The sequence below is a fragment of the Schistocerca cancellata genome, chromosome 6 (genome assembly GCF_023864275.1).
Source record: "Schistocerca cancellata isolate TAMUIC-IGC-003103 chromosome 6, iqSchCanc2.1, whole genome shotgun sequence".
In the NCBI taxonomy this organism is placed as follows: Eukaryota; Metazoa; Arthropoda; class Insecta; order Orthoptera; family Acrididae; genus Schistocerca; species Schistocerca cancellata.
The window spans coordinates 579,083,352-579,110,408 of NC_064631.1; the positions used below are offsets into that span (position 1 = coordinate 579,083,352).

At 37.5% G+C, this 27,057-nt stretch overlaps 1 protein-coding gene across 1 annotated transcript in view; it reads right to left on the minus strand.

Annotated features, from left to right (window-relative positions):
• Positions 1-27,057, minus strand: part of LOC126191355 (deoxynucleoside kinase-like) — an 87,756-nt gene that overhangs the window by 15,575 nt on the left and 45,124 nt on the right. The window contains exons 3-4 of the mRNA XM_049932195.1: positions 18,307-18,425; positions 18,065-18,219 (exon numbers count right to left, since the gene is read on the minus strand). Coding sequence (XP_049788152.1) covers positions 18,065-18,219; positions 18,307-18,425 — 274 coding nt within the window. The remainder of the gene's footprint in view (positions 1-18,064; positions 18,220-18,306; positions 18,426-27,057) is intronic.

Sequence of the window (27,057 nt, forward strand, 5' to 3'; positions counted from 1 at the left end):
CCTGTGATAGTTTAGCACAAAATTTTAAGATAGGTAGAAGAATTTGTTAATTACTAGTGTTTGTAAGTGTGGACTATGAGCAGAAGCCATAGTGTTATACAATGAAAGCGCATCTACATTTCCTCAAGACACGGCACTTATGTGAGAATTGCGTCTGAAACTTGAACAGTGTGGGATATGTAGGTAAATACGCTGTGTGTATGATGTGCACTGTTCGCGCAAGAAAACAAATGAACTGTGAAATGAAGCAACAGTCGATAATGTCACTGCTGCAAACAATTGAAGAAACTATAATTTTTAGATTTTTCATTATGCCGTCTCTACCAGGAGAATTAATTTAAGAATTTTAATTAACATTTTAAGAATAGCAATTTGTGTGTTTCATATTATGGACATAATTGTTGAAATATATTTTCACAAATGTTCCTGAGAGAATGAAGAAGATTCTGCGAGTAGATGATTTGTTAAATGAACATACGTCATCATTAACGATATTTATTGGCATGTGGATCTATAAATCAATTAATTATAAGAATAATGAAAATTTTTCAGAGAATTTTTTCTAGAAATTATTCCTTTTGTGGAGTCAGTGTCATATGCCTATGTTTAAAATTTTTCATCAGGTGTAAACTTAAATTTCATCCATAATTTCGTAATTGAAAGCAAACTTCAGGCAGATTCAATTCTCTACTTGCACCTGCACTATAACAAAGCGAAGATTAGATTAAAAAATTTTTTTTGAGAGGAATACATTCGATATGAGCTACAACAAAATTTAAATGCCCACAGTCTATTTGGCAATGTTTTGGACAATCAGCAGTTGTAATGCAAAACAACTTTGGTATTGAGGACTACAAAAAAATTTGCGATTGTCAGGACTGATGGATGTTCCAGTCTAGTACAGATGGAAGAATATAAGAATCCACTCCGATTTTGAGTTCAACGATGAAATATGGACTTCATTGCCTTAATCCACTCCCTTCCAGTTACTTATTCAGTCAGAACTTTTTCTTATTCCACTTTAAACCTGTTCCATGTTCACGTCCCTGACCATCTGTTCCTGAGATCATCTTGCTGTTTCTACGGCACACTACCAGCTTCTGTCCTGTGCCATAAGCCATCGCCTGTCCTCCGTACTGCCTCCACCAAACGCTGTACGTCGCCTACCTGCTGTCCATACCCAGTGTTCCTGTTCCATCGACTTCACAACAAGATCGCCGGCTACATCGTCGAAAGAAGAATTTTGCAAATTTTTTTGGAGCACTACTGTAAAATGTTTTTTGGCTATGAGGCACATTTCCGTCGATCTAATCTGTGGAGCTTCTATATATTTCAAAATTACTGGACTTAGGCTTTCCTATCTTCTTTAATACCCGAGCTGGGGTCTATTCTTCCGGGTTTTCCAGGGTTCCCCTGTGAAGGCCAGTTCCCAAATGGGTACACCTTTCTTGTAATTACACCAATCTACATCTTCCCTGGTTATGTACTCAGGATGCGGGTATACCCCAGTACATGTAAAAGCTACAGCTTAGGTATTCTCGTAACTTACTGTCTTAACATGTTACCCATACTCTCTATAGTAAAATTCTATTAATTCAAAATATTCCTCTTTTGAATAAACAACCCAACAAATTTATTCTGTTAGCTCGAAAAGTGTATTATCATTAACTTTGCTCGCTGCAAGGGGCAATTGTAATATCTCTTTATATTCTATGAATTATTCTGATACAATTCTACCCTTGAATGATGTTTACTAATTTTCTATCTTCATACTCGCAGAATCCGTGCGCAAAGTAGTTTCATACAATAACTATGCCATGAGCACATAATTATTCTTTGTAGTACTCTTTCTGGTGGTTGTTATGAAAAAGCTTCTGAGATTGTCTTCGTGCCGATTAGCCTGAGCTTGTTTGAAGAATTGTAATCTGAATATTGAGATTTATGACAAAAGATAACCTATTATGAATGATTGATTATATATATATATATGTGTCTGTGTATGTGTGGATGGATATGTGTGTGTGTGCGAGTGTATACCTGTCCTTTTTTCCCCCTAAGGTAAGTCTTTCCGCTCCCGGGATTGGAATGACTCCTTACCCTCTCCCTTAAAACCCATATCCTTTTGTCTTTCCTTCTCCTTCCCTCTTTCCTGACGAGGCAACCGTTGGTTGCGAAAGCTTGGATTTTGTGTGTATGTTTGTGTTTGTTTGTGTGTCTGTCGACCTGCCAGCACTTTCATTTGGTAAGTCACATCATCTTTGTTTTTAAATATATTTTTCCTTCGTGGAATGTTTCCTTCTATTATAACTATATATATATATATATATATATATATATATATATATAGTTCAAATGAATATAATAGAGGGAAACATTCCACGTGGGAAAAATATATTTAAAAAGAAAGATGATGAGACTTACCAAACAAAAGCGCTGGCAGGTCAATAGACACACAAACAAACACAAACATACACACAAAATTGTAGCTTTCGCAACCAACGGTTGCCTCGTCAGGAAAGAGGGAAGGAGAAGGAAAGACAAAAGGAAATGGGTTTTAAGGGAGAGGGTAAGGAGTCATTCCAATCCCGGGAAATTGCACCACAGCAGAATTACCAGGTGGGCAGTAAACTTGCAACAGTTTGAGTATATAGAAATTTCAGAATAATCTATATTCAGGGAATAAGGGACAAAGAGAACTTTAAAAAAATTGTGAACAGTTAAGATGAAATCAGAACCAAGACTATGAGTGGAATTTGGCATGTTATTTAGGAAAAAAAGGTCATTTCGATGACACTGTTTGGATTCTGATATCTGAGCAACAAAATGACACTTTGATGATATACAGAAACCAGTTTCAGACATTGTGGTACAGTGAAATGTATTCAAAAGATTCAGGACAATGTTTATTTCAACAAAATTGCTAGGAGAGTTAGAAAATGTTTAAGCAACAAGTGACAGATGCCAGAGTGTGAAGCTTACTAATCAAAAACACGATGGTTTTACGTAGAATATTATTCCAAAAGGTAAATCAGAATTAGTAGGCATTGATTTATCTGGACAACTACCCCACACTAAAGAAGAATACACCTATTTGTTTGTTGCTGTGGATTTATTTTCAAAACTTGTCAAACTATGTCCCATGAAGAAAGCTACAAGCAAAAAGATAATACGCTGTTTCACAAATGATTATTTTCAGAAAGTAGGTGAACCACATGCTACCTTATCTTTCAATGGAGTCAGTTTACATCAAATGTATGAAAAAGTTTGTTAGTGATGAAAAAATCCAACTGAAAGATATATGAGAGAGATGTTGAACATCTTTGTGTGTATGATTGTGTTCGTTTGTGTGTCTGTCGACCTGCCAGCACTTTCATTTGGTAAGTCACATCATCTTTGTTTTTAGGTATATTTTTCCTACGTGGAATGTTTCCTTCTATTATAACCATATCATTATTATGAATTAATTAGTTATCCAACATGACAGAATTATCTGCAGATGAAAGAAAGAGACGAGATTGTTAAGAAAACAATGGAATTGTATGATAATAAAAGAAAACAAAAACGTGATAGGAAACTGAAAGTTACTCAGTTCAAAGTAGGAGATCTTGTCTTAACTAAAAGCTATGAAATATCTAAAGCCATCACCAAAGAGAGAAATTTTTTGACATCTATATTGGACCATTTGAGATCATGGAGATTCCACATCCAAATGCATACAGAATGATATATCCTAAATCATGCAAATTATCTGGACTAAGAATATCACTCAGTTGAAGCCTTATTATCATTAATGACAAACCCTCAGGGGGTCCACACACTTTGTGTACCATGTGTGTGGCTTACACAAAGTTCCCCAGCCAATGTGAATTTGCTTCACAGGAACAATACCAATGTCATATTTTTTGTTCACTCTTTACTTACTCACCTATTTTAGCCTGCATCATATTTCATCACAAGTATCTAGCTGACTGACATTTATCTACACTTTGTCAGTTTACTTGTGAGAATTTTACCAACTAAATACCATTTCTACAAATGTTAGCATACAATTTTCAATATCAGACCCTTGCGGGGTTTTATGATTGTAAGATTTTCTACACGTTACAATTACACTATGCTTACATACATTCTGTGCTTCTCTGCAAACCAACAAAGAAGGGTTTTGCTATGAGAGGGTGGATCACAATTTTTAGAAGATACATTTGCAGGCGTGGTCCTGATATATGTACTTATCTGCACTGAATTCTCTGCTACACACATTGGTTGCTCGTGATGCTTACATATATTGCATACCTGTCTACAACAAAACAATACATACATACACTTTTATTTGAGATTTTCTGATATTACAATGATTTTGTAGAAGCTTGTGGAAGAATATTGATGACTGAAACTGAGGAATAAAGACACTATTATGCTTATGCTTTTATACACATATACTGTGATGGCATTATACTATGACGATGTATTGCATATTATCTTACACCATGCTGATGTGAGGTATGCTACAGTCAAATTGATGATTATAGGTTCTTAAGCTGAACTTGACTGAATGGAATGAGCTTGCATGAAGGCGTTAGAATGAGATACTGTAATGAGGAAACAGAAAGTTACACTCTTATGCTAGACATCAAAGACTGATTTTACACTGACATAAAATAATTATGAAACTTGATTGATTTGGGGAGAAATGAGTTACTCAGTTTTGTTTGTTGAAGAAGAGGATGTATAAAGAATTGATTACATGATTCCACTGCTTGCCTTTGAGCTTACACTTATATAAGAGGTTACATGACAGATAAAGATATTCTAACCAATAATTACTTTGAGATTGAATATTTTATACCAAGGATATTGCTTGTTTGCTTCAATGAAGTTTGAGAAGTAGTTTTCACAATTTTGCAGTTGGCATTGATCCAAGAAACTGAACTGGGTGTCTGGCATACTATGGTACATATCCTCACATATGAGAACACACTTTGTATTGTAAGTATGTAAATCCTCTTGAAATTTATGATATTATTCTTTCACACTGATGTTTACTTTAACAAAAGTTTATCCAGTGCTATAATTATTTGTGAGAAGCCCTCACATATTGGAAATTTTAGTATTAAGTTCAGATTTTCTTACACCTATATTATGTGACAATGTTTTGTATGATCCATATCATTTGAATTATCTTAGACACAAAATTTTGTATGTGTTATTTAAATATCAATTGTACTTTCATATGCTATACTGTGACTTTATAACATGATGATAATCTTACTAGTTTGTATGTCAAGCTGATTCAAGCTGTACATTCCAGAAAACTGAAAAAAACAACTTTCATAAATACAATATAATACACAGATGTAAATGAAATAGTTATTTAAAACTTTTACTTTAGTCATGTGCAAATTTTACATTTCTTTATTCTGTGTACCTAATGTATTAATATATTGAACAAATTAGTCTGTATGATTATTCCAGATTACAGTTTTCTTGTATTCCTACATTTATTTTATCCTTAATTAATTGTTTAATGAACAGTGCTACAGTGCACTCATACCAGTAATTAATCTGTCTGATGTAACTTACATAAAATCTCAGTTTGCTTTTGTATTTTGCACTCAGCAAACATGTTTATGAACATGGTAGGAATATTTTGGTTTCAATAATTACTAAGTAATTGATCTAAACCTGCCATGCCAATTAGTGCAAAATGTATTTTGCAGCTTACAATTTTATTTTTGGCAAATCAGCTGGCTATTTTTCATAAACATATTATCTGGAGTTCACACGCATGGTACGAATACTTTTCACTTTTTTCTTTTGACTGTAATTAACTGAAATGTAATATATTGTTATTTTCTGGAAACCTGTAAATTATTTCAGAATTATTAATGAAATCATGTCTGCATCCACACACAATTGTTAAGCATTATTTTTGTTATTTTTCTATGAATGTGAATTACTTTTGTTACCCACTTTTAATTGTCATTTCTTAAAATTTGTAAATTCTGATTGTCAACTATTGTCGTAAATCGTATAAATACCAGCAGTTTGTGAACAGCAGAAAGCCTGTTTTGTACCAACCGTCAACAGCACAGCACGTAGACTTTTGTACACGTTTTTCGCCACCAAACATCTTGTGTGCAAATAAACCAATTTTGTGGAAAACCTGTACCTGGAATTTATTTCTAGGTCTGCATCTACAAAGATATTCTGCAGGCCACTGAAAGGTGCATGGTGGAGAGTGCCAGTGCCACTACTTGTTATTTGCTTTCCTCTTTCATATATTACACAATGAGGTTTGTAGAGCAGCACAGAGAAGAACTCAGGAGTATATGCACCAAAGCTACACCTCAAGAATGAAGATCTAAAAGTTATGTAATTCCATGAACATTTCTGGTAACAAAATTTCATCTCTAAATTAATGAACAGTTCATTTTTCAGTTCAATCAATTTGTTGAGATAACTGCATATAAGCTGGTGGAGAGCGATTTTTTAAATTCCTACGGTTCACGTAGTTATTGTGGTCAAAAAACATTCGACATAAATGTTCAACTTTTGTAAGTTTTCAAATACTTCAGCAACTACTATGAGAAGAAAAATTGCTACTCACCATATAGCAGAGATGCTGAGTCGCAGATAGGCACAAGAAAAAGACTCTCACAATTAAAACTTTTGACCATTAAGGTCTTCGTCAACATTAGACAAACAGGCACACACACACACACACACACACACACACACACACACACACACACACGCAACTCATACACACGACTGCTGTCTCAGGCAACTAAAACCACTCTGCGCGCAGCAGCATCAGTACATGATGGGAGTGGTGACTGGGGTAAAGAGGAGGATGGGGCAGGGAGGGAGAAGGATAGCATGGTGGGGGTGGCGGACAGTGAAGTGCTACAGGTCAGACAGATGACAGATGGCAGGGGAAAGTTGGGGAGGTGGGGGGAGGGGGAAATAGTGGAAAAGGAGAGAAATAAAAAGAGTGGGTGTGGTGGTGGAATGATGGCTGTAGAGTGCTGGAATGGGAACAAGGACGGGGCTGGATGGGTGAGGAAAATTGCTAATGAAGTTTGAGACCAGGAAGGTTACGGGAACGTAGGGTGTACGGCAGGGAAAGTTCCCATGTGCACAATTCAGAAAAGCTGGTGTCAATGTGGAGGACCCATATGGCACAGGCTGTGAAGCAGTCACTGACATGAAGGATGTCATGTTTGGCAGCATATTCAGCAACAGGATGGTCCACTTGTTTCTTGGCCACAGTTAGTTGGTGGCCATTCATGTGGACAAACAGCTTGTTGAATCTTCCTGGCAGATAAAAACTGTGTGCCCGACCAAGACTTGAACTCGGGACCTTTGCCTTTCGCGGGCAAGTGCTCTACCATCTGAGCTACCGAAGCACGACTCACGCCCGGTCCTCACAGCTTTACTTCGGCCAGTATCTTGTCTCCTACCTTCCAAACACAGCTTTTGGCTGTCATGCCCACATAGAATGCAGCACAGTGGCTGCAGCTTATCTTGTGGGCCACATGACTGCTTTCACAGGTAGCCCTGCCAATGTTGCGATAGGTGATGTTAGTGAATGGACTGGAGTAGGTGGTGGTTGGACGATGTATGGGACAGGTCTTGCATGTAGGTCTATTATGTGGGTATGAGCCATGAAGTAAGGCATTGGGAGCAGGGGTTGTGTAAGGATGGGCAACGAGTACATTGTGTAGGTTCGGTGGATGGCAGAATACCACTGTGGGTGTGTGTGTGGGGAGGGGGGGGGGGGGGGGGTGGAAAAGATAGTTGGCATGACATTTTCCTCATTTCAAGACATGATGAGAGATAACCAAAACACTGTCAGAGAATGTAATTCAGTAACTCCAGTCCCGGGTGGAACTGAATTACGAAGGGAGTGCTTCCCACCTGCACAATTCAGAAAAGCTGGTGCTGGTGGGGAGGATCCATATGGCACAGGCTGTGCAGCAGTCATTAACATGAAGGAGGGTGTCCAGCAACAGGGTGGTCCACTTGTTTGTTGGCCACAATTTGTCGGTGGCCATTCATGCAGACAGACAGCTTGTTGGTTGTCATGCCTACATAGAATGCAGCACAATTGTTGCAGCTTATCTTGTAGACCACATAACTGGTTTCACAGGTAGCCCTGCCTGTGTTGCGATAGCTGATGTTAGTGACTGGACTGGAGTAGGTGGTGGTTGCACGGACTAAAGACTGTCAAGACGCATTTCAGAAACTCAAAAATGCTTTTCTTAGATGTTTAGTGCATTTTGACCCTGCCAAGCCGGTAGTTTTGCAAGTCAATGCTTCTTCCTAGAGAATTGGCGCTGTGCTTTCACACAAAATTGGTGCACAAGACAAACCTATTGCTTTTGCCTCAAAGTTGTTAACTCAAACTCAGTGCAATTATTCTCAAATTGAAAAAGAAGCTCTTGCTATTGTATATGGAGTGGCAAAATTCCACCACTATTTGTATAGTCGCAAGTTCTATTTAGTGACAGATCACAAGCCTTTGCAGTCCTTGTTTCATCTGTCAAAGCCAGTTCCTACCCACTCTGCTCAAAAATTGCAATGACAGACTTCACTGCTTTCACAGTATCAGTATGAAATTGTGTACAGACGTATGGCAAAGCATGGCAATGCAGATGCCCTGTCTCACCTTCCGATTGGCCCAGACTCCAATTTTGATGAATCTGCCACATCTTGTTGCCAAAAGGATACACAGGACTCTGAGTTGCTGGTAGTGTTTCTCTTGCACTACAGAAAAATTGCACAGGCCATGGAAGCAGATCCAGACCTCAAGATTTTGTTGCATTACATTCGTACATCTTGGCCTTGTTCATTGAACAGTATCCAGAAATCAGCTGTGAGCCAATACATTGTTTGTTGGCATAACCTTTCTGTACAACAAGGTGTGATTCTAGTTCAAAATGACAGTGGACAATTGCATGTGCTTATTCCAAAAGTATTGCAAAAGTATGTGTTGCAATTGCTCCACCAAGTACATTGATGATATGTTCACACTAAACAGTTAGCGTGATGGCACTGTACTTGGTAGGGCGTGGACATCCACATTGAACAGATGACATCACAGTGTCATGCATCTGCAAAAAACCAATCCGCTCCACCACAAACATTCTCAACTTGGCCTAAGACTCAATGCGCCATGACAGCAAGTGCACATAGACTTTGCAGGGCCATTCTGGAACACTCGTTGGCTCATAGTGGTAGACTCTTTTAGCAAGTTTCCAATTGCGATGCCTATGAACTCAAGTGTTGTCCTCCATATTTTACATAGAAGGTTTGCCAGAAGTACTTGTGTCAGACAATGGACACAGTTCACTTCATGTGATTTTGACCAATTTTGTGAACTAAATGGCATTCATCATCTAACAAGTGCTCTGTTTCACCCGCAGTCCATCGGAGAAGCAGAATACTTTGTACGCACTTTTAAGCAACAGATGGCCAAATGGCCAAGCTTTGCACCACCCACACAAGGGAACAGGTGCTGCAACCCTTTCTTGCCTCCTATCGATTCCACCCATGAGGCAGATTATCACGGGTGGAACTTCTGCATGACCACGGCCATTGGATGCTGTTACACTTGCTACATCATTCACAGCATCTGGCACCGCCAGTGGTCTACAAGTATTGCTTTGTGCTGCATGAGCTCGTTCTTTTCAGGGTTTATGGCAACTGTGGGTGCTGGGAAAGAGGCATGATCCAGGAATGCATTGGTTCTTTTATGTATTTGACTGCAGGTCCTGATGATTTTACAGCACCGCCACCATAACTAAATTTGTGCATGTCATTTGCCCAGTGATTCTTCTGCTTTTCTTTCCCCAGATTCATGGCCTCATGGGGCCACAAAGCCTTCGCAGCTGCCCACTGGTGCCACCACGGCACCCCAGGAAGAGCAGATGGATGCTGCATCCTCAGCTCCGCCATGTGAACTTGCCGACCCAATGGACCTGGACCCACCACTGCCGTTGCTGTCACTGTCATCATCATCCCAAGACATGCCTTCAGGCCTGAACATTTGCTCTGGGAGCAGTTTTCCAGAGGATGTTTCTGTTGCCTCGCAAGCCAGTAAGCCAAATGATGGGATATGGTTCCTGGCTCATCTCTATGTCCAGCATCCTGCCTTCCTCCCTGTTGTTGTTTGCACCCTCACTATGCGACGACAGTACAGCATTCTGGGGGGGGGGGCGGGGGGGGGGGGAGGAATGTGCAGGCATAAGCTGTCACCAGCACACCGGTTGGCAAAGAGGTTGCAAGATAATAGGTGCTGAATAAAGTCCGGCTATCAGGAGAGAGGCCAAAGACAGCCTTGCAAGCAATGCGTCACCAATGCCCTCTCGACCGCAAGCATTTAGATTACTGTCGCGGACCAGAGGGATCGGCCAGTTGCAGAGTCACAGTCTTTAGCTTAGAGTTAGTCAGTACATAGTGACCAGAGTAGTGTACATAGCAGGACTTGTACTTCACCAGCAGTGAGGCTAATGTGGACTATCACAGGAGAGCTTGTACCTCAACACTTGGACTAGCTTAAAGATAAGTAGCTTTCTGTTCTGGTTAATAAAGAACACTGTTAATACATGTGTGCAGTTGTGTTGTAGAAAGAGGATACAGGCAACCAAACAATATCCTCTCCCTGCTTCCCATGGTGCAAGATTCTACAGTGGCAACGATGACACAAAATGTCCATTGATGACTTCTCTAATCAGCGACCATGTAATTTGTGTTGAATGCCAGTGACATCATTTTTAAATGGTAATATGATGCCTGAAATAAAGGCAGAGTACAGTAATAATTGGATTGTCACTGACAATCTATTTGCTGAATCACAACATCAGACATTGGAATATGAACCAGCTGTAGAGTGGTGAATGTATACAGCGTAAATAATGACTTTAAAAAAAGTAGCAGCAATAAGAATGGCAAGATGTGAGACAACTGTAACTTATCTTCTTGTTGCAACTGTTAAGAGTTATGAAGAAGCTTATCGCTTAATGTGCATACAGTTGAATTGGTGATTTGTAATAAGACTGCAACTCATGTTGTTCTTGTAATTGTCAAAACAGTAAAGAAAACTTAGCATATCAGGTGCTGTAATTGATGTACAAAATTATTTAAAATAATAATCTTAAAGACGTGCATTGCTCAGTTAGGAAGGGGGATATTTTTAGAATTAGGGAGACTGTCAGTAACACTGCTGCCTTTTCCGTGATAACTTTCAATACAGTTACAATAAATACTTATTTATTCCAATGTCCTCATGCAAATGCGTTTTTTGCTGATGAGGAATTAACGGGGATCATGTCAACGTAGCATCATCTTTTTCACTTTATGCAGGTCTTTGCAGTACCAGTCACCACAATGAGATGATAATAAAATTATTTTTGCAATCAAGACTAGCGTTTTAACATTTAGTGGAAATATAGTCATCGATCTCCTTAGAGGTTTTTTGTCAAAGGCAATGACACCTAATACAACAGTGAAACTGAAGGAGATCCCTTGCTGGAATGATTCCGTTCAGTGCTACAAAAAAGGAACACAGCAGGTTAAGGAGAACCAGAGAGCTGCAGAAAAGAATGTGGCTGAGCTTTGAGAATTAGATAAAAATACAGAGACGTGACACTAAAGCTAAGAAAGGTATTAATTCTGAAAAAAAAAAAAATAATAATACTGGACAAAATTTTGTGAGAAACTGGAAGGAGACTGTAGAAACAACAATAAACTGCTGAAGCATCATATCGAGGTATGAGGGTATATGAAAATGGATGGAGAAATATTTTTTATGTTGGAATGGATCTAACAGAGAAAGAATCAGGAAAATCTGAAACTCAGGGAGGTGACATGCCACTGACTTGAAGTTGAAAAATACCCTGAAGAGCATGAAGAAAGGCAAATCATCAGACATATATGAAGTGAGAACAGACGTGATCAAAGCTGCTGGAATTCATGAGGTCCACTGGCTGTACAAAGTTATAAATACTGTTTGGAAAAAAGGAAAAATACCAGTAAATTGCACAAAAGATGTCTAACACTCATCTTCAAGAAAGGAAGCAGGCAGAAATGTGGCAACAATAGAGGAACCACACTCCTGTCTTGTGGACTTAGTTGAAAGAGAAAATTACTGAATGCTATATAAGAACCACTGTTGAACCATAGCTTGAGGGAGATCAGTATGGTTTTAGAGGTAAAAAAAATAATTTTTGCTGTTATAATAATAATTGAAATATACTGAGAGAAAGGACGATATACAATCTTTATCTTCCTAGTGTTAAGAAAGATGATAGTTTGCAAAGAAACAAATTACAGGAATGTCTGGCAAGGAGGAATGTACCAGACTCTTATCAACAAATGAGTAATGTTGTACAACCACTGCTAGAGCTACATTCAGATGATTTACCATAAACAAAGGAGTGCAACAGGGAGTTCGTTGTAACTTTTCATCACTGTCACTGATGAAAAATAATGAAGAGTGAAACAAAAAGCTGATAAGGAATTCAACACATTGCCTTTGATATGGGAAGCACAGAAGAAACTAATTATGTGGAATCACCAGCTGAAGCAGTTTGGTCTTAATAATCAGGCACACAAAAATAATTCTGATGACAGCCAACAAAGATTACATGTGACCATCAATCTGGATGGAAATAAGTTAGAAAATATTAACCTCTCCCAGTGCCTTGGTAGTATTGTAGCTAAAGAAGAAAAGTCTTCTGCAGAAATCATGAATAGAATTCAAAAAGCAGCTACTTTTACCACCAAGTTAAGTCCCTCCTTTGGGTTAACCTACTCCCTGTAAGACCAAAAAAAAGTCAGTATCAGACATATTGTTTAACACTATCTATGAATGGTCTTGGCAGCCAGAGACTGTGGTCACATGTGTTAGAGTTGCATTTGTGTGTGTGTATGTTTTTTGTTTAATTCTGATGAAGGCCTTTTCAGTCGAAAGCTTACGTGTTTGACAGTCTTTTTGTTGTGCCTACCTGTGGCTCAACATCTCCAGTATATAGTGAGTAGTAATCTGTCCCTTTCATAATATTATTGTTATGTCCTTGAAGTGAGTAACATCAACAGCAGAGAAAATGGTAGTTCCTGGCTATAGAAATGGAATTCCTAAGATCAGTGCTCCAAAAAATAAGAAAATCCAAGGGACAAAATGAATAGATCTGTCAAGAAACAAGCAAAGCAACCATTATGCAAAAACATAAGAAAATCAAGGTTGAAATTGTTTGTATGTGTAGAGACAATGGATCAAACAATTATAGTGAGAAAAATAACTCAAAAATAAACTTGGAGGCAAGAGACCTAAAGGTGGCCCAGGAAATGTTGGATCACTCAAATGAACCACAGATTTTGAAGGATAAGGAGTGGAATGGTACCAGGTTGAGACAGAAGTATACACGGACAGACAAAGATGGAAAATGATCTTATACCTCACCCATACAACTGGAGATGGTTAATGGATGGTGGTGGTGGTGGTGGTGGTGGTGGTGGTGACTTAATATACACATATTTAATGTGATCATAGATAAAGTTTGGAACTTTCATTTCTACTCAGATTCCACACTGATATATTGTACAATGTAATGATTTAATCTAACTGACAATGTGTTTTTTATTTATAACTGACACAAAAATGGTATCTCATTTCTTGTGACTTACTATTACTTTTGTTATATACCCATCAAAATAAGGCAAAAGAAATAAACATTACTATAATTCAAGTCATTGTTTGCTCAACTGCAGGGGAAAGGACAATTGTTCTTGAGAGACTGATTACACATTGGATATTTTCAGTTCATACTTCCAAAAGATCATTGGAGATGTTAATAATAATAATAATAAACCCCGTGGAGGCCCGGGAAAAGAATAGGCCTCCGGTATGTTCTGCTAGTCGTAAAAGGCGACGAAAAGAACAAACCACTAATAGGGCTAACCCCCCTTTTAGTGTGATTACTTGGTTCAGGACAGAACTAAAGGAGCCTCGGACAAGCGCCGTCATGGTCGGGGACGACGCTTGAACCCTATGCCCGCCCACAATGGTAACGACACTGCTAGCCAACTGGAAAATGATTTAAATCCAAATAGAGGTGTTTTGCAGGATATGCTTCCTGCAACCACCCTAGAAGGAAAACAAAGACAGAGGATGAGATGGTCAGATGAAGTTAATCGACACCTCATGTTCTGTTATTACCAAGCAACAAACCTAGGAACCAACACAACTGGATACAGATCACAGGTATACACAACATTTATTACCAGATACCCAGAATTAAAATTTTTAACAGAACAACGACTAGCTGATCAGATCCGTGTAATAATCAAAAATAACAGGATACCCCAGTCAGAATTAGAAAACATCAAACAACAAGTACAACAAATACTGGAACAAAATAATGTGCAATCAGAAGAAGAAGAAAATACAGTAATGGACTCAAACATCCCAGAGCAAACAAACAAAGACCAACGTGCATCAATTAAACAATCAGAGGAAAACGAAATCTTAAGACAGCCACCAGAACAAGCACAAATAGAACACGAAGTGACACACATGTTAGATATAGAAGAGAAATTTCAGCTGACATATATAGAATACAAACACACAAATACAGACATTAGATCATTCTTGCATAGACCGCCAAATAACCCACAAGTCGAAACAACAATAAAAACTATCAACACAATCATACACAACAAAATAAATGAAAACACAGCTATGGAAGAGTTACAACAACTGGTTTATATAGGAGCACTCACTACACTAAATATACATAGTAGGCAGAGATCAGAACCAACCAACACACAGAAGAAACCCACAAAACCAGCATGGCAACACAGGCTACAGATCAAAATAGAAAAACTGAGAAAAGACATCGGACAGCTAACACAATTTATAAGAAATGAAATGTCAGAAAAAAAAATGAAAAAGGTTAGGTAAAATCTCACAACAAGAGGCGATAGAGCAATTAGATGAAAAGAAGCAGAAATTACAAGCATTGGCCAAATGACTTAGAAGATACAAAAAAAGTGAAAATAGAAGGAAACAAAACCAAACATTCAACACAAACCAAAAGAAATTTTACCAGACAATAGATAACACACACATTAAAGTAGACAATCCACCAAGCATAACAGACATGGAACACTTCTGGAGCAACATATGGTCAAACCCAGTACAACATAACAGGCATGCACGGTGGATACGAGCAGAAACAGACACAAACAAGATGATACCGTGGATGCCTGAAGTGATAATTTTGCAACATGAAGTCACCCAAGCAATTAATTCTACTCATGATTGGAAAGCCCCTGGAAAAGATAAAATAGCAAATTTTTGGCTAAAGAAGTTCACCTCAACACATTCACATCTAACTAAATTACATTGCAGACCCATACACATTCCCTGATACACTTACACATGGAATAACTTATCTGAAACCTAAATATCAAGCAGACACAGCAAACCCAGCTAAATATAGCTAAATATTGCCCCATAACATGCCTACCAACAATATACAAAATATTAACTTCAGTCATTACACAGAAATTAATAACACATACAACACAGAACAAAATTATAAATGAAGAACAAAAAGTCTGTTGCAAAGGAGCACGAGGATGTAAAGAGCAACTGATAATAGATGCAGAGGTGACATATTAAGCTAAAACTAAGCAAAGCTCACTACACTACGCATACATTGATTACCAAAAAGCTTTTGGTTACTACAAAGCTCATGGTTACTACAAATATTAGAAATATACAAAGTAGATCCTAAATTGATACAGTTCCTAAACATAGTAATGAAAAATTGGAAAACCACACTTAATATACAAACAAATTCAAATAATATCACATCACAGCCAATACAGATTAAGCGTGGAATATACCAAGGAGACTCATTAAGTCCTTTCTGGTTCTACCTTGCTCTGAACCCACTATCCAACATGCTAAATAATACAAATTATGGATACAATATTACTGGAACATACCAACACAAAATCACACATTTGCTATACACGGATGATCTAAAACTACTGGCAGCAACAAATCAACAACTCAACCAATTACTAAAGATAACAGAAGTATTCAGCAATGATATAAATATGGCTTTTGGAACAGACAAATGTAAGAAAAATAGCACAGTCAAGGGAAAACACACTAAACAAGAAGATTACATATTGGATAACCACAGCGACTGCATAGAAGCGATGGAAAAAACAGACGCCTATAAATATCTAGGATACAGACAAAAAATAGGAATAGATAATACAAATATTAAAGAAGAACTAAAAGAAAAATATAGACACAAAGACTAACAAAAATACTGAAAACAGAATTGACAGCAAGAAACAAGACAAAAGCTATAAATACTTATGCTATACCAATATTGACCTACTCATTTGGAGTAGTGAAATGGACTAACACAGACCTAGAAGCACTCAATACACTTACACGATCACAATGCCACAAATATAGAATACATCACATACATTCAGCAACAGAAAGATTCACATTAAGCAGAAAGGAAGGGGGAAGGGGATTTATCGACATAAAAAACCTACATTATGGACAGGTAGACAATTTAAGAAAATTCTTTCTAGAACGAGCAGAAACTAGCAAAATACATAAAGCAATCACTCATATAAATACATCAGCTACACCACTGCAATTTCATAACCACTTCTACAACCCTCTAGATCACACAACATCAACAGATACAAAGAAAGTAAATTGGAAAAAGAAAACACTACATGGCAAGCACCCGTATCATCTAACACAGCCACACATCGATCAAGACGCATCCAACACATGGCTAAGAAAAGGCAATATATACAGCGAGATGGAAGGATTCATGATTGTAATACAGGATCAAACAATAAACACCAGATATTACAGTAAGCATATTATTAGAGATCCCAATACCACAACAGATAAATGCAGACTTTGCAAACAACAAATAGAAACAGTAGGTCACATCACAAGCGGATGTAAAATACTAGCAAATACAGAATACCCCAGAAGACATGACAATGTAGCAAAAATAATACATCAACAGCTTGCCTTACAACATAAACTTATAAAACAACACGTTCCCACATACAAGTATGCACCACAAAATGTACTGGAGAATGATGAATACAAATTATACTGGAACAGAACCATTATAACAGATAAAACAACACCACATAACAAACCTGACATCATACTCACCAATAAAAAGAAGAAATTAACACAACTAATCGAAATATCCATACCCAATACAACAAATATACAAAAGAAAACAGGAGAAAAAATTGAAAAATACATCCAACTGGCTGAGGAAGTCAAGGACATGTGGCATCAGGATAAAGTTGACATTATACCAATTATACTATCAACTACAGGAGTCATACCACACAATATCCACCAGTACATCAATGCAATACAGCTACATCCAAACTTATATATACAACTACAGAAATCCGTAATTACTGATACATGTTCAATCACCCGAAAGTTCCTAAATGCAATATAACATATACCGTACAGTTAAAAGGAAGTCACACTTGATCAAGGTCCGTGTCACTTTCCATTTTTGACCAGACATAACGTCTGAGAAAAGAAAGAAAGAATAATAATAATGATCACAAGTCTTTCAATTGGTGCCACATTGGCGACTTGAATATCATGAAAACCGACAGCACCCATTTTTTTCCTGGCAGTCACCCACCCAAGTATTGGCTGTGCACAATGTTGCTTAGCTTTGGTGATCTGGTGGGAACCAGTGACACCAATGTGGCACAGCTATTGGGTTCGTAAATGTTGAATGAATGAATGAACATATGGGTAATGAGCAAAGTATGAATTCCCTCTGAACGCTGAGAGTGATTTTTCCTGATTCATCCAACCACCCAACATTTAAAGTTGAAGCAAAATCTGTTTTTGAGATAAATTACTTTTACTTTGTGACATAATACTGTACTTCAACATTTTTTAATAAATTGTAGCCTAATCTACAAGTACTTCCCATTCTTCTCACATAAGTTTAATACTTACAGGAGCAGGACAAGAAAACGCACTTCTCTCATACAGCCATTTCTCATGCAACTGGTGAAGTTTCTCTAAATACTCCAATGAAATGTTGGCCTCTTCTTTACGACCTCTAGATACAATTCTTTTATGAACAACCTTTGGATCTGTTCTGAGATAAACTGCAATGATACACAACAAGAAATAAATTTAAAATAAATGAATACTTTCTGTAAATGCATGGTACATTTCCCAAACATGTTACAAACCAATCAGGTCACAGCGCAGATCTACTCTGGACATAAGCCACTTGAACCACTCATCCAGCACAACATACTCAGCATCAGCCAGATTCCCATTATTTTTTAAATTCTCAACAAAGCAATATCTGTTAAATGAATAAATAACACTGTTCATTCACTGTAAACATGGATAAAACTTCCAAGTATCCCTAAATTTGGATACTGCACTCATTAAAAAGCTGTTGTTAAAGTTACAGTTGATTAAAAGTTTAATTTCAGTGCATCTGCAGTTGAAAAAGTGTTAGCATAAATATATTTACAGTAACTAAGTGTGAAATAGTGATAGTAGTCAGAATTTTCAGGACAATGAAGCTAACGGCTACTTACTATAGTATTATTACAAACAATAGTCAATATTTTCTAACACATTATTTATAAAAAAGCATTTGCACTCTTTTTATTAATTAAGAGGATAAAAATAACAAACTGTGTTACTATATTTTAGTAAAAAGTTGTTTCACATTATATCTGTGCAGTAAATGCAACTTAACCTGATCTCAGTCTCCGGAATAGCCACAATTAAATCAAGTACAGGAAACATCTTTTATGGAAAATATTTAATAATACATGGTGTCCCACTCAAACCTCCCTGATTTCAAGGTCTCGGGAGAGAAAAAACACAGTAGATATGACAATGAGAAATGCACAACATTGTAGAGTGTATCAAAGAATTTATATTCCCACATCAGAAGTGCAAAGTATCGTCGGCAGAGTGCAGCAGGGTAGCATGAAGTAAAAATGGCAACTCCATAGCAGTGCGCGCAAGCAGTAATGTGGTTTGCAGAAACAAAATCGCCAATTACTGTGCAAAGAAATTATCATCGTGTGTGTGAATATGATCCACCTGATGTGAAAACAATTAAGGAATGGTATAGGAAGTTTCTGGTGACAGGAAGTGTTCTGAAACATTCTGGCAGTGCACATCACGAAGTTTCAGAAGCGAAAGTGGAGGACATCAGACAAACATTTCTCAGAAGCCCACGTAAGGCAATTTGTCAAGCATCTAGGCAACTTGATGTACCTTGATCAACATTGCATCATGTAGTTCACCAACGTCTTCATATGTGTGCTTACAAAGTGCAAATTCTGCAAATCTGATGCTGAACAACAAACCACACTGACAACAATTTTCTGCAGATATGCTGCAGCATATTGATATGGATACCAGCTTCCTGGAAAGATGTTTATTCTCAGATGAGGCAACTTTTCATCTATCAGGAAGAGTTAATAGGCATAATGTTTGGATTTGGGGTTTGCATAATCTGCACGTTGTCATTGAACATGTTCATGATAGCCGTAAACTAAATGTCTGGTTCAGGCTAATGCACGACACGACTGTAGGACCGTTCTTCTTTGTGGAACAAACAGTGAATGGGACAGTGTATCTGGACATGTTGGAGCAGTTTGTGTACCCTCAGATACGAAACTTGCCACCCAACATCAGTTTTCAACAAGATAGAGCTCTGCCGCATTGGTAAATGGCTGTTCGTAAGTTCCTGGATAGGAAATTTCCCAGTCGTTGGATCAGATGCGGAGGACCTGGCCACCAAATTCACCCAACATTATGCTGCTTGATTTCTTCATGTGGGGATTTGTGAAGGACCATGTGTATGTAACCAAAGTAGACAATATTCCTATGTTGCGACATCAATATCACTAATGTGATTGCAACAATAACAGAGGAAATGTTACTAAGAAATTGGCAAGAAATTGAATATAGACTTGATATTCTTCATACTACAAATGGTTTACATGTAGAGGTGTATTGATGATAAATAAATAAATTATTTGAGATGCTCTACAATGTGGTGCATTTTTCATTGTCATATCTACTGTGATTTTTGTTTCCTGGGTCTTTGAAAACAGGGAACTTTGAGTGGGACACCCTGTATAATATTTGGCTAGCTCAATGATGTGTGTATATCATATACACAAGCTTCTTGCATAAATGACATTTCATTATCATGTCAGTCATTCTTTAGTAAATAAAATTACAAGAAGTCATGTAATAAAATTTTTCATTGAACTGTTACCACACTGCAATCTTCTTAGACAAAAAACTACTTTCATAATGCACAAGTTTGGAAACTGCTGCAGAGTAGTGAGAAGTGGTCAGCTGTGGAGGTGTGAAGTATGTGAGTTTACAAGCCTAGCTGGCTCCTGGCTTGGCCTAGGAGGCTAATGCTTTGGCAGGGTAGATTTTAATAAGCTTGATCACAGCAGGGTATTGAGTACAAAGGTGGTCTAGCATAAGTAACAGCTGAAAATAAGTGAAAGGATACCGATACTCGAGCCAGCTATGAACGCATGCTCAACTGCCAGTGTCACTTTCCAGCTTTGAAATATTTCTCACCAAAATTACATACGAAAATACAGAACTGAATCCAGTGGACCTATGTAATAAATGAGGATACTAAAGTGTGTATATGAGTTCAGTGTAGCATAGCATGATGCTGCAAAAACTCTCATGTTTAATTAACTTCAAGTTTTATAAGCAATGGTAGCAAAACCACTTTAATTTACACTATTGGTAAATCAAAATTGTCACAAAGTAATGACAGCAAAAACACTTAAAATTACACAACTAGTGAATCAAAACTGCCACAATCATAAACATTATATCAAACAGAAGATGAGCTGTACAGTGAATACATACTGACATGGTTTGTTTGGCACTTAACTGGATCCAGAGTATCAATGATTTGATTAAAATAAACTAATTAAATTGAACAGAATGAAACATACTCAACAGTCACACATTTACTGATGTCAGCATGTGTTACCCTATACCTTTACCACTTTCCTAAACGAATTTGTGTTTAGATATGTAAGATATTTCTGTGTCAAATTAAGTATTTTGCAATTAGATTGTGCCTCCAGTTAAGTCGGCTATGATTCAAATTTAGTGTGTGCAGCATAAAAACCAATAGCAACACATAAACAAGCAGGGAATTGTGCTCTGTTTTAAGATGCCACAATTGTAAGTATAGAAATATTTACTTGTATTTGCTTATTTTAAAAGTTGTGCATATGGCACCATATAATGTTTTCATCAATAGTTAGTGTAATAAGTATGTTGGTTTTGTAAGGTCAGCAAGTGACCACCGTGAGCAGGTGGCCATTCCAATAAGTTTTAAGAGAAATTACATACTTCCAGTTATTAACATTTTGACATAATTTTGTAAGAAGTTGTAAACATGATTAGACTATATTATGCTTCTGCCTAATGTCAAGCAGATAGTTACCAAGAGAACAATCACCTGCCAAATGGTGATGGTGATATAAGCAGATGCACCACTTCATTTAGTCACTTAGTATCAACAATACCACAAGGCTGCATCAGGACAATGTGTACAGTTGCCACCCCAAAGAGCCCAAGTGGACATTATGGAGCCAATGTTCACGGATAGCTCAGTGCATGTGAACTTTCAAAAACATTGCCACAGATCATCTTCACACTCAACATACTTAATCAGGGTGTATACGCGGACAAGGAAAAAAAAAATTATCAGGTTTCTCCTGGATTTCCCAGTTAAAAATACACTTTCTCCTGGGTGAAAACATACTTTTTCCCTGTTAACTGACAGGATATTTTCTCTCGGAACTGTATAACTTATCAGTCCTTTGAATGATTATGGTTTTATACATGGGCATAGAATTTCCTGGCACTTTAGAAAACTAAACACAGGGGGAAAAAATGAGTTTTGGAAAGATCTTTGATGTGCAGCAACATGCACGCTACATATTTTCGTATTACGAAAGTATAAATTCGAATTCCACCAAACACCGCATATAACTTTCCGAAGCATTGAAATCGAGATTGCAATGCACTTTTGTACGCCAGTCATAGCTCATGTCACTTGATCTCACCAGCCGATGACGGCGGGTATACAGAGCATAGGACATGTGATGTAGTCAGCCAATAGCAACATCACTGTTAAGTAGTGCGAACACACAAATAGAAAAAGTTAATGGTTTAAATTAATATACATAGTGTTGCTACACAAAACGCAAAGCTTTCACATATAATATTGGTATATAAGATTAATATGCTGCAAGAGAAGGTAAGCTTTCACATATAAAGTTAGTCTTTTATGCACGTATTACACTTTAAGGTATATCACACAAATGTGCCAGTAAAATTTTTAATAACGGCATAAATGTCTGATCTTCTGGGCTCGAAATTCATCTAAATGGCTCATCATCAAAGAGTCAATTTTTAAATGAGAGTCAAACTCTCTGTGATTTAAGAAATTCATCATACATTCTCGCACAGGATACAGTAATATCCTTTGTTGGAGTATCGGTTCTTACCAGTCACAATTACAAAAATTTAACTGATAACAAAAACAATGGAAGATCCCCGGAATTCTAAAAAATTCCCAGGTTTTTCCAGTTTTCTCCCGGATGAAAAAATTCCCGGGTTTTTCCCAGATCTCTCTGTTGTCCCGGGTCATATACACCCTGATAATGTATATTTTCTCTAAATGAATTACTGCAAATTGTTGCTAATCTGCGTTTCCATAATTCTGCCGTAGTTTGTACAAACCTACTAGGCCCTTTGAGGAGGCTGTATAGCTGTTGCATGCAAGAAAGCTGCTTCATAATGGCAACCACATTTCTTGGTAAGGGGTTCTCTTCCTGCCACCTATTTATAATGGACACAAAGTATATTTGTGAATACAATACTATGGTTTCAATTGGTTTAAATAGGTGGGGCTGCTGTACCTCATGGTCTTTTGCACTTAATCACTATCACTTGATTGTGTCTGATGGACAGTCGGTTGTGAGTCTGGGTAGCTTTTGGCACGATTTTGAACCTGGTCTCTCAGAGAAATCCAGCATCACCATTTCGACACTTGAAAATTTTATGGGTGGTAGAATCTTTGAGCAGTGCATGGGGACTTAGGCATTTTCTAGCTGCTTTTGAATGTTGTATGTTGTTGCAACTGGAAGAGTTTAGCTTTGCACAATTGATAGTTCTGTTTTGTACTGAAGTTTAGTGCACTGTGAAGTAGCATCACTGATAACTTTAATATTGACTTGTAGTCAGGAAGAGGATTTTGGTTCAGCTTTTGTGATAGGTGATCAAACTGGGGAATCTGCCAAATCTTTTTCACTATTCACGCAATCTTAACTGCATTTAGCCATCATCTTAATTCTTTAACCTTGATGCAGAAGCCTATACATATTTGAGTAAAATTTGATATAAAATGAGAGTCTGGAGAGCACTCCTACATTTTACATAATATTTTATTTAACAGTCTCGATCGCAAAGTTTAGAACAAGATTACTGGTTTCAGCTAAGCAGTAGCCATCTTCAGAATCTACAATAAAACTCGAAGGAGAAAACATTACTCTCTGCTACATTAAAACATTACAAAACAAAACAGAAATTATAATAAAAACATGATATATCTCTCATTCTGCTGCACTGCAAGATGTCATAAACACGTAAAAATAACATGAGTTTAAGTTGCCATGCATGCTTCAAGTGTATATATACTGTAGGATGCAAATGCTGTTCTGGATGTCACTGATGCACGCAGATAATTGTACAATGTAATTAAAAGAAGGTCCATTTAGAGATACATTTCTTAAAAATATTTTCAGGTGTATATAAGTGAGCAAAAGAACTTTTATATTTCATTACATATAGCTGCCGTTGCAGTTTGTCGGTTGACGGGCAGTGCTATGGTTGTCGATTCACACATACAAATGTCCCTCACCCCATTACTGCCCCAACATGATATGTTGTCCAGATCATCCGGCAACAGGGCAATCCCACAGCCAATCGGAGCACATGGTGCCAAGTTTCCATAGTTCAAAAATTGTGCGTTGTCGACCTACAGAACATTAGTAATTCTTGTTCCTACTGGTATCAGCTATCCAGGGTTAATATATTGTGACACAATTTTTCTCCACCCTGTATATACTGGTTGAAGTATGCATGGTAACTTTCACTCATGTTTATTTTTACATGTTTATGATTTGTCGTAGTGTAGCAGCATGAGAGGTAGATTGTGTTTATATTATGATTTCTGTTTTGATTTGTAACCTTTCAATGTAATAGACAGTAATGCTTTCCTCTTCTACATCTGTTGTAGATTTTGAAGACAGCTATTACATAGCTGCAACCCATTATCTTGTTCAGAAAACTTTGCAATCAAGACATTTAAATAACAAAGTATCTTTACACATTTGATAATTTTATGTCTGTTTATCATATTTATTCTTGTGGTTTTAGTGAACAGTCTTCACTAAATTATTTATTATTTTGTTTCTACAATATTTTCATTCATTTATTTAAATTATTTCTTTGTTCATTAATTTCTACAGTATGTGCTAAACTTCATACATGTAAACCATGTGTGTGGAACAAATCTATTGTAGATTGCTGGTGCTGTTATTGGAGCATATACACAATGGTGGATGACCCACTCTTATGACTGTAGCACCATACTTTGTTGTCAGGGTCATTCACTAGTCCACACCTGAATAAATCCTAGCACCAATTCAAGAACATTGACACAACATGAATTGCACAATTTTCTTAACTAGATGGTTCAGCTTGCATGCAACCAGCTGAGATAGAGACATGGCTTTTGACACTGTAGTAGTTGCGACTGTCACACCATGATTATGGAGAATGAGCAGCTGATCTTGAAACTCAAATCTGAACTGGATGTAGCACATTTGGAATAAAAGAGTTGATAACTGTAGTTGGTAGCCATAAAGTTACATTAGGGGGGATGGTTGGACTCTGGCCAAACCTGCCAGAGCAGGGAAGGGATTCAACAGATGCTGCAAGTCTCCCTGTTTGAGTCTAGATCGCTTCAACAACTTCACTGTTTTGGAGACTGAAGACACAAGTGTGCATATAACCCATGGAGTCAGGAACACTGTGACACAACAGGGAACAAAGTGCGAGCTAAGGTTAGTAATAGTCAGAGGATTAAAACCAACGAGGAGCTCCTGCTAGCGAGTATTCATATCTTAACTAATACAGAACTTGTCAGGTAGTGATTATTGGATGACTACCATTTCTAAACTAAGTTCTAGGCTCAGTGATGTCACCTGTCATTTAGGCTCTCTGTGGGAAGATCATATACTGAACAATTGGAAGTCCAGGTAGGAATATCAACAATATTACAAAAAGGATAGATGTTGTAGGGAGGCACAATGTAAAGACTGATACACATTTTGGGCAGAGCCTTCTCCAGAAAGAAACTCTCTCTCTCTCTCTCTCTCTCTCTCACACACACACACACACACACACACACACACACACACACACACAAAATCATGTATTAGTCTTTTGCCAGGAACAGTTTGGAACATAGCCTCAACTACACTATGGGGGATGACATCAGGCACATCACTGGAAACGCTCCTCACACGAATGTGAAGATTCTGTCACTCCTTGAGCAGTATGACAAGCCTTGGATGAAGTGTTCTGTTTAACAAGTAAATGCAGAACTGATGCATCACAATTCACACAGTCATACCACACACCGCCTGGTCTATGTCTGAATGCTTTCCGGTAAGAGGTTACTTGGACGACTGGTTTCTAGAAGCATTCAATGTAACCAGAACACTCTCTGTCCAATCCTGTGATCTCCAATGTTTGCACTAGGACATTTTTAGGGTAAATATTTCCAAAAGGCAGAGCTGCTCAATGACTGGACTTAACTACAATAATAAATGGACATACAAAAAATGATAGCTTGGACAGGGCAAAAGTTAACAATCATAACACACTTGGACTATTGCACTGAAATATAGCAAACTTGTTCAATAAGAAAAATGAGCTTCTTAGTCAGTAAAAGACACTTAAAAATATTAAGGTATTTCTACTGATGTGCTACGTCTAATAGAACATCATACAAAAGTTACAGAAATTAAACACATCTACCTAGAAGGATACAAGTTGGTATCACATTAATTTCAATATAACTTGAGGATAGGGGGAGAGGGTGAGTATTTACACAAAAAAGGGAATAAAGTTCTAGGCAACAGACTTTACTGAATACTGCACTGAACAGCTTTCTAAGTGCTGTACTTCAGAAATAGACTTGTAGGAGGAGGAGGAGGAGGAGGAGGAGGAGGAGGTTAGTTTTTAACGTCTCGTCAACAATGAGATCATTGGAGATGGATCACAGGCTCGGATTAGTGAAGGATGGAGAAGGAAATCGGCCATTCTCTTTTGAAGGGACCATCCCAACATTTGCCTTGAGTGATTGAGGGAAATTATGAAAAATCTATATCAGAACCGTCGGACACGAGTTTGAACTGTAGTCCTCCTGAATAACAGACTCAGAAACATATAAGACAGCAGTTCTAATAGTCTGACTTAAAAGAAATAACTGGGAAGTTACTGTGTGTGGAGCTTTCAATGAAGATTTCATCTTATATAGTTATGATTGAGGGTACATGGAGTTACTGATGTCCAACTTTGGCTTGACTCACACAGTAACACTCCCATCAAGAACAGGACAATGTGCAACAGCTATTGATTTATATATAAATCCATCTGTCTTTAACAAAATAGATGTGAGCACCATAATAAATGGTTCATCTGACTATGGAGATTAAATGATAGTAATAAAGAACCCTGGTCAATCATGTTTAACCAAGAAAGGAAAAGGAAAATTTCACAGGCTGTAAATAATGACTCAGTAACACTATTCAGAGACTATTTACAGGAAGAAAAATAGA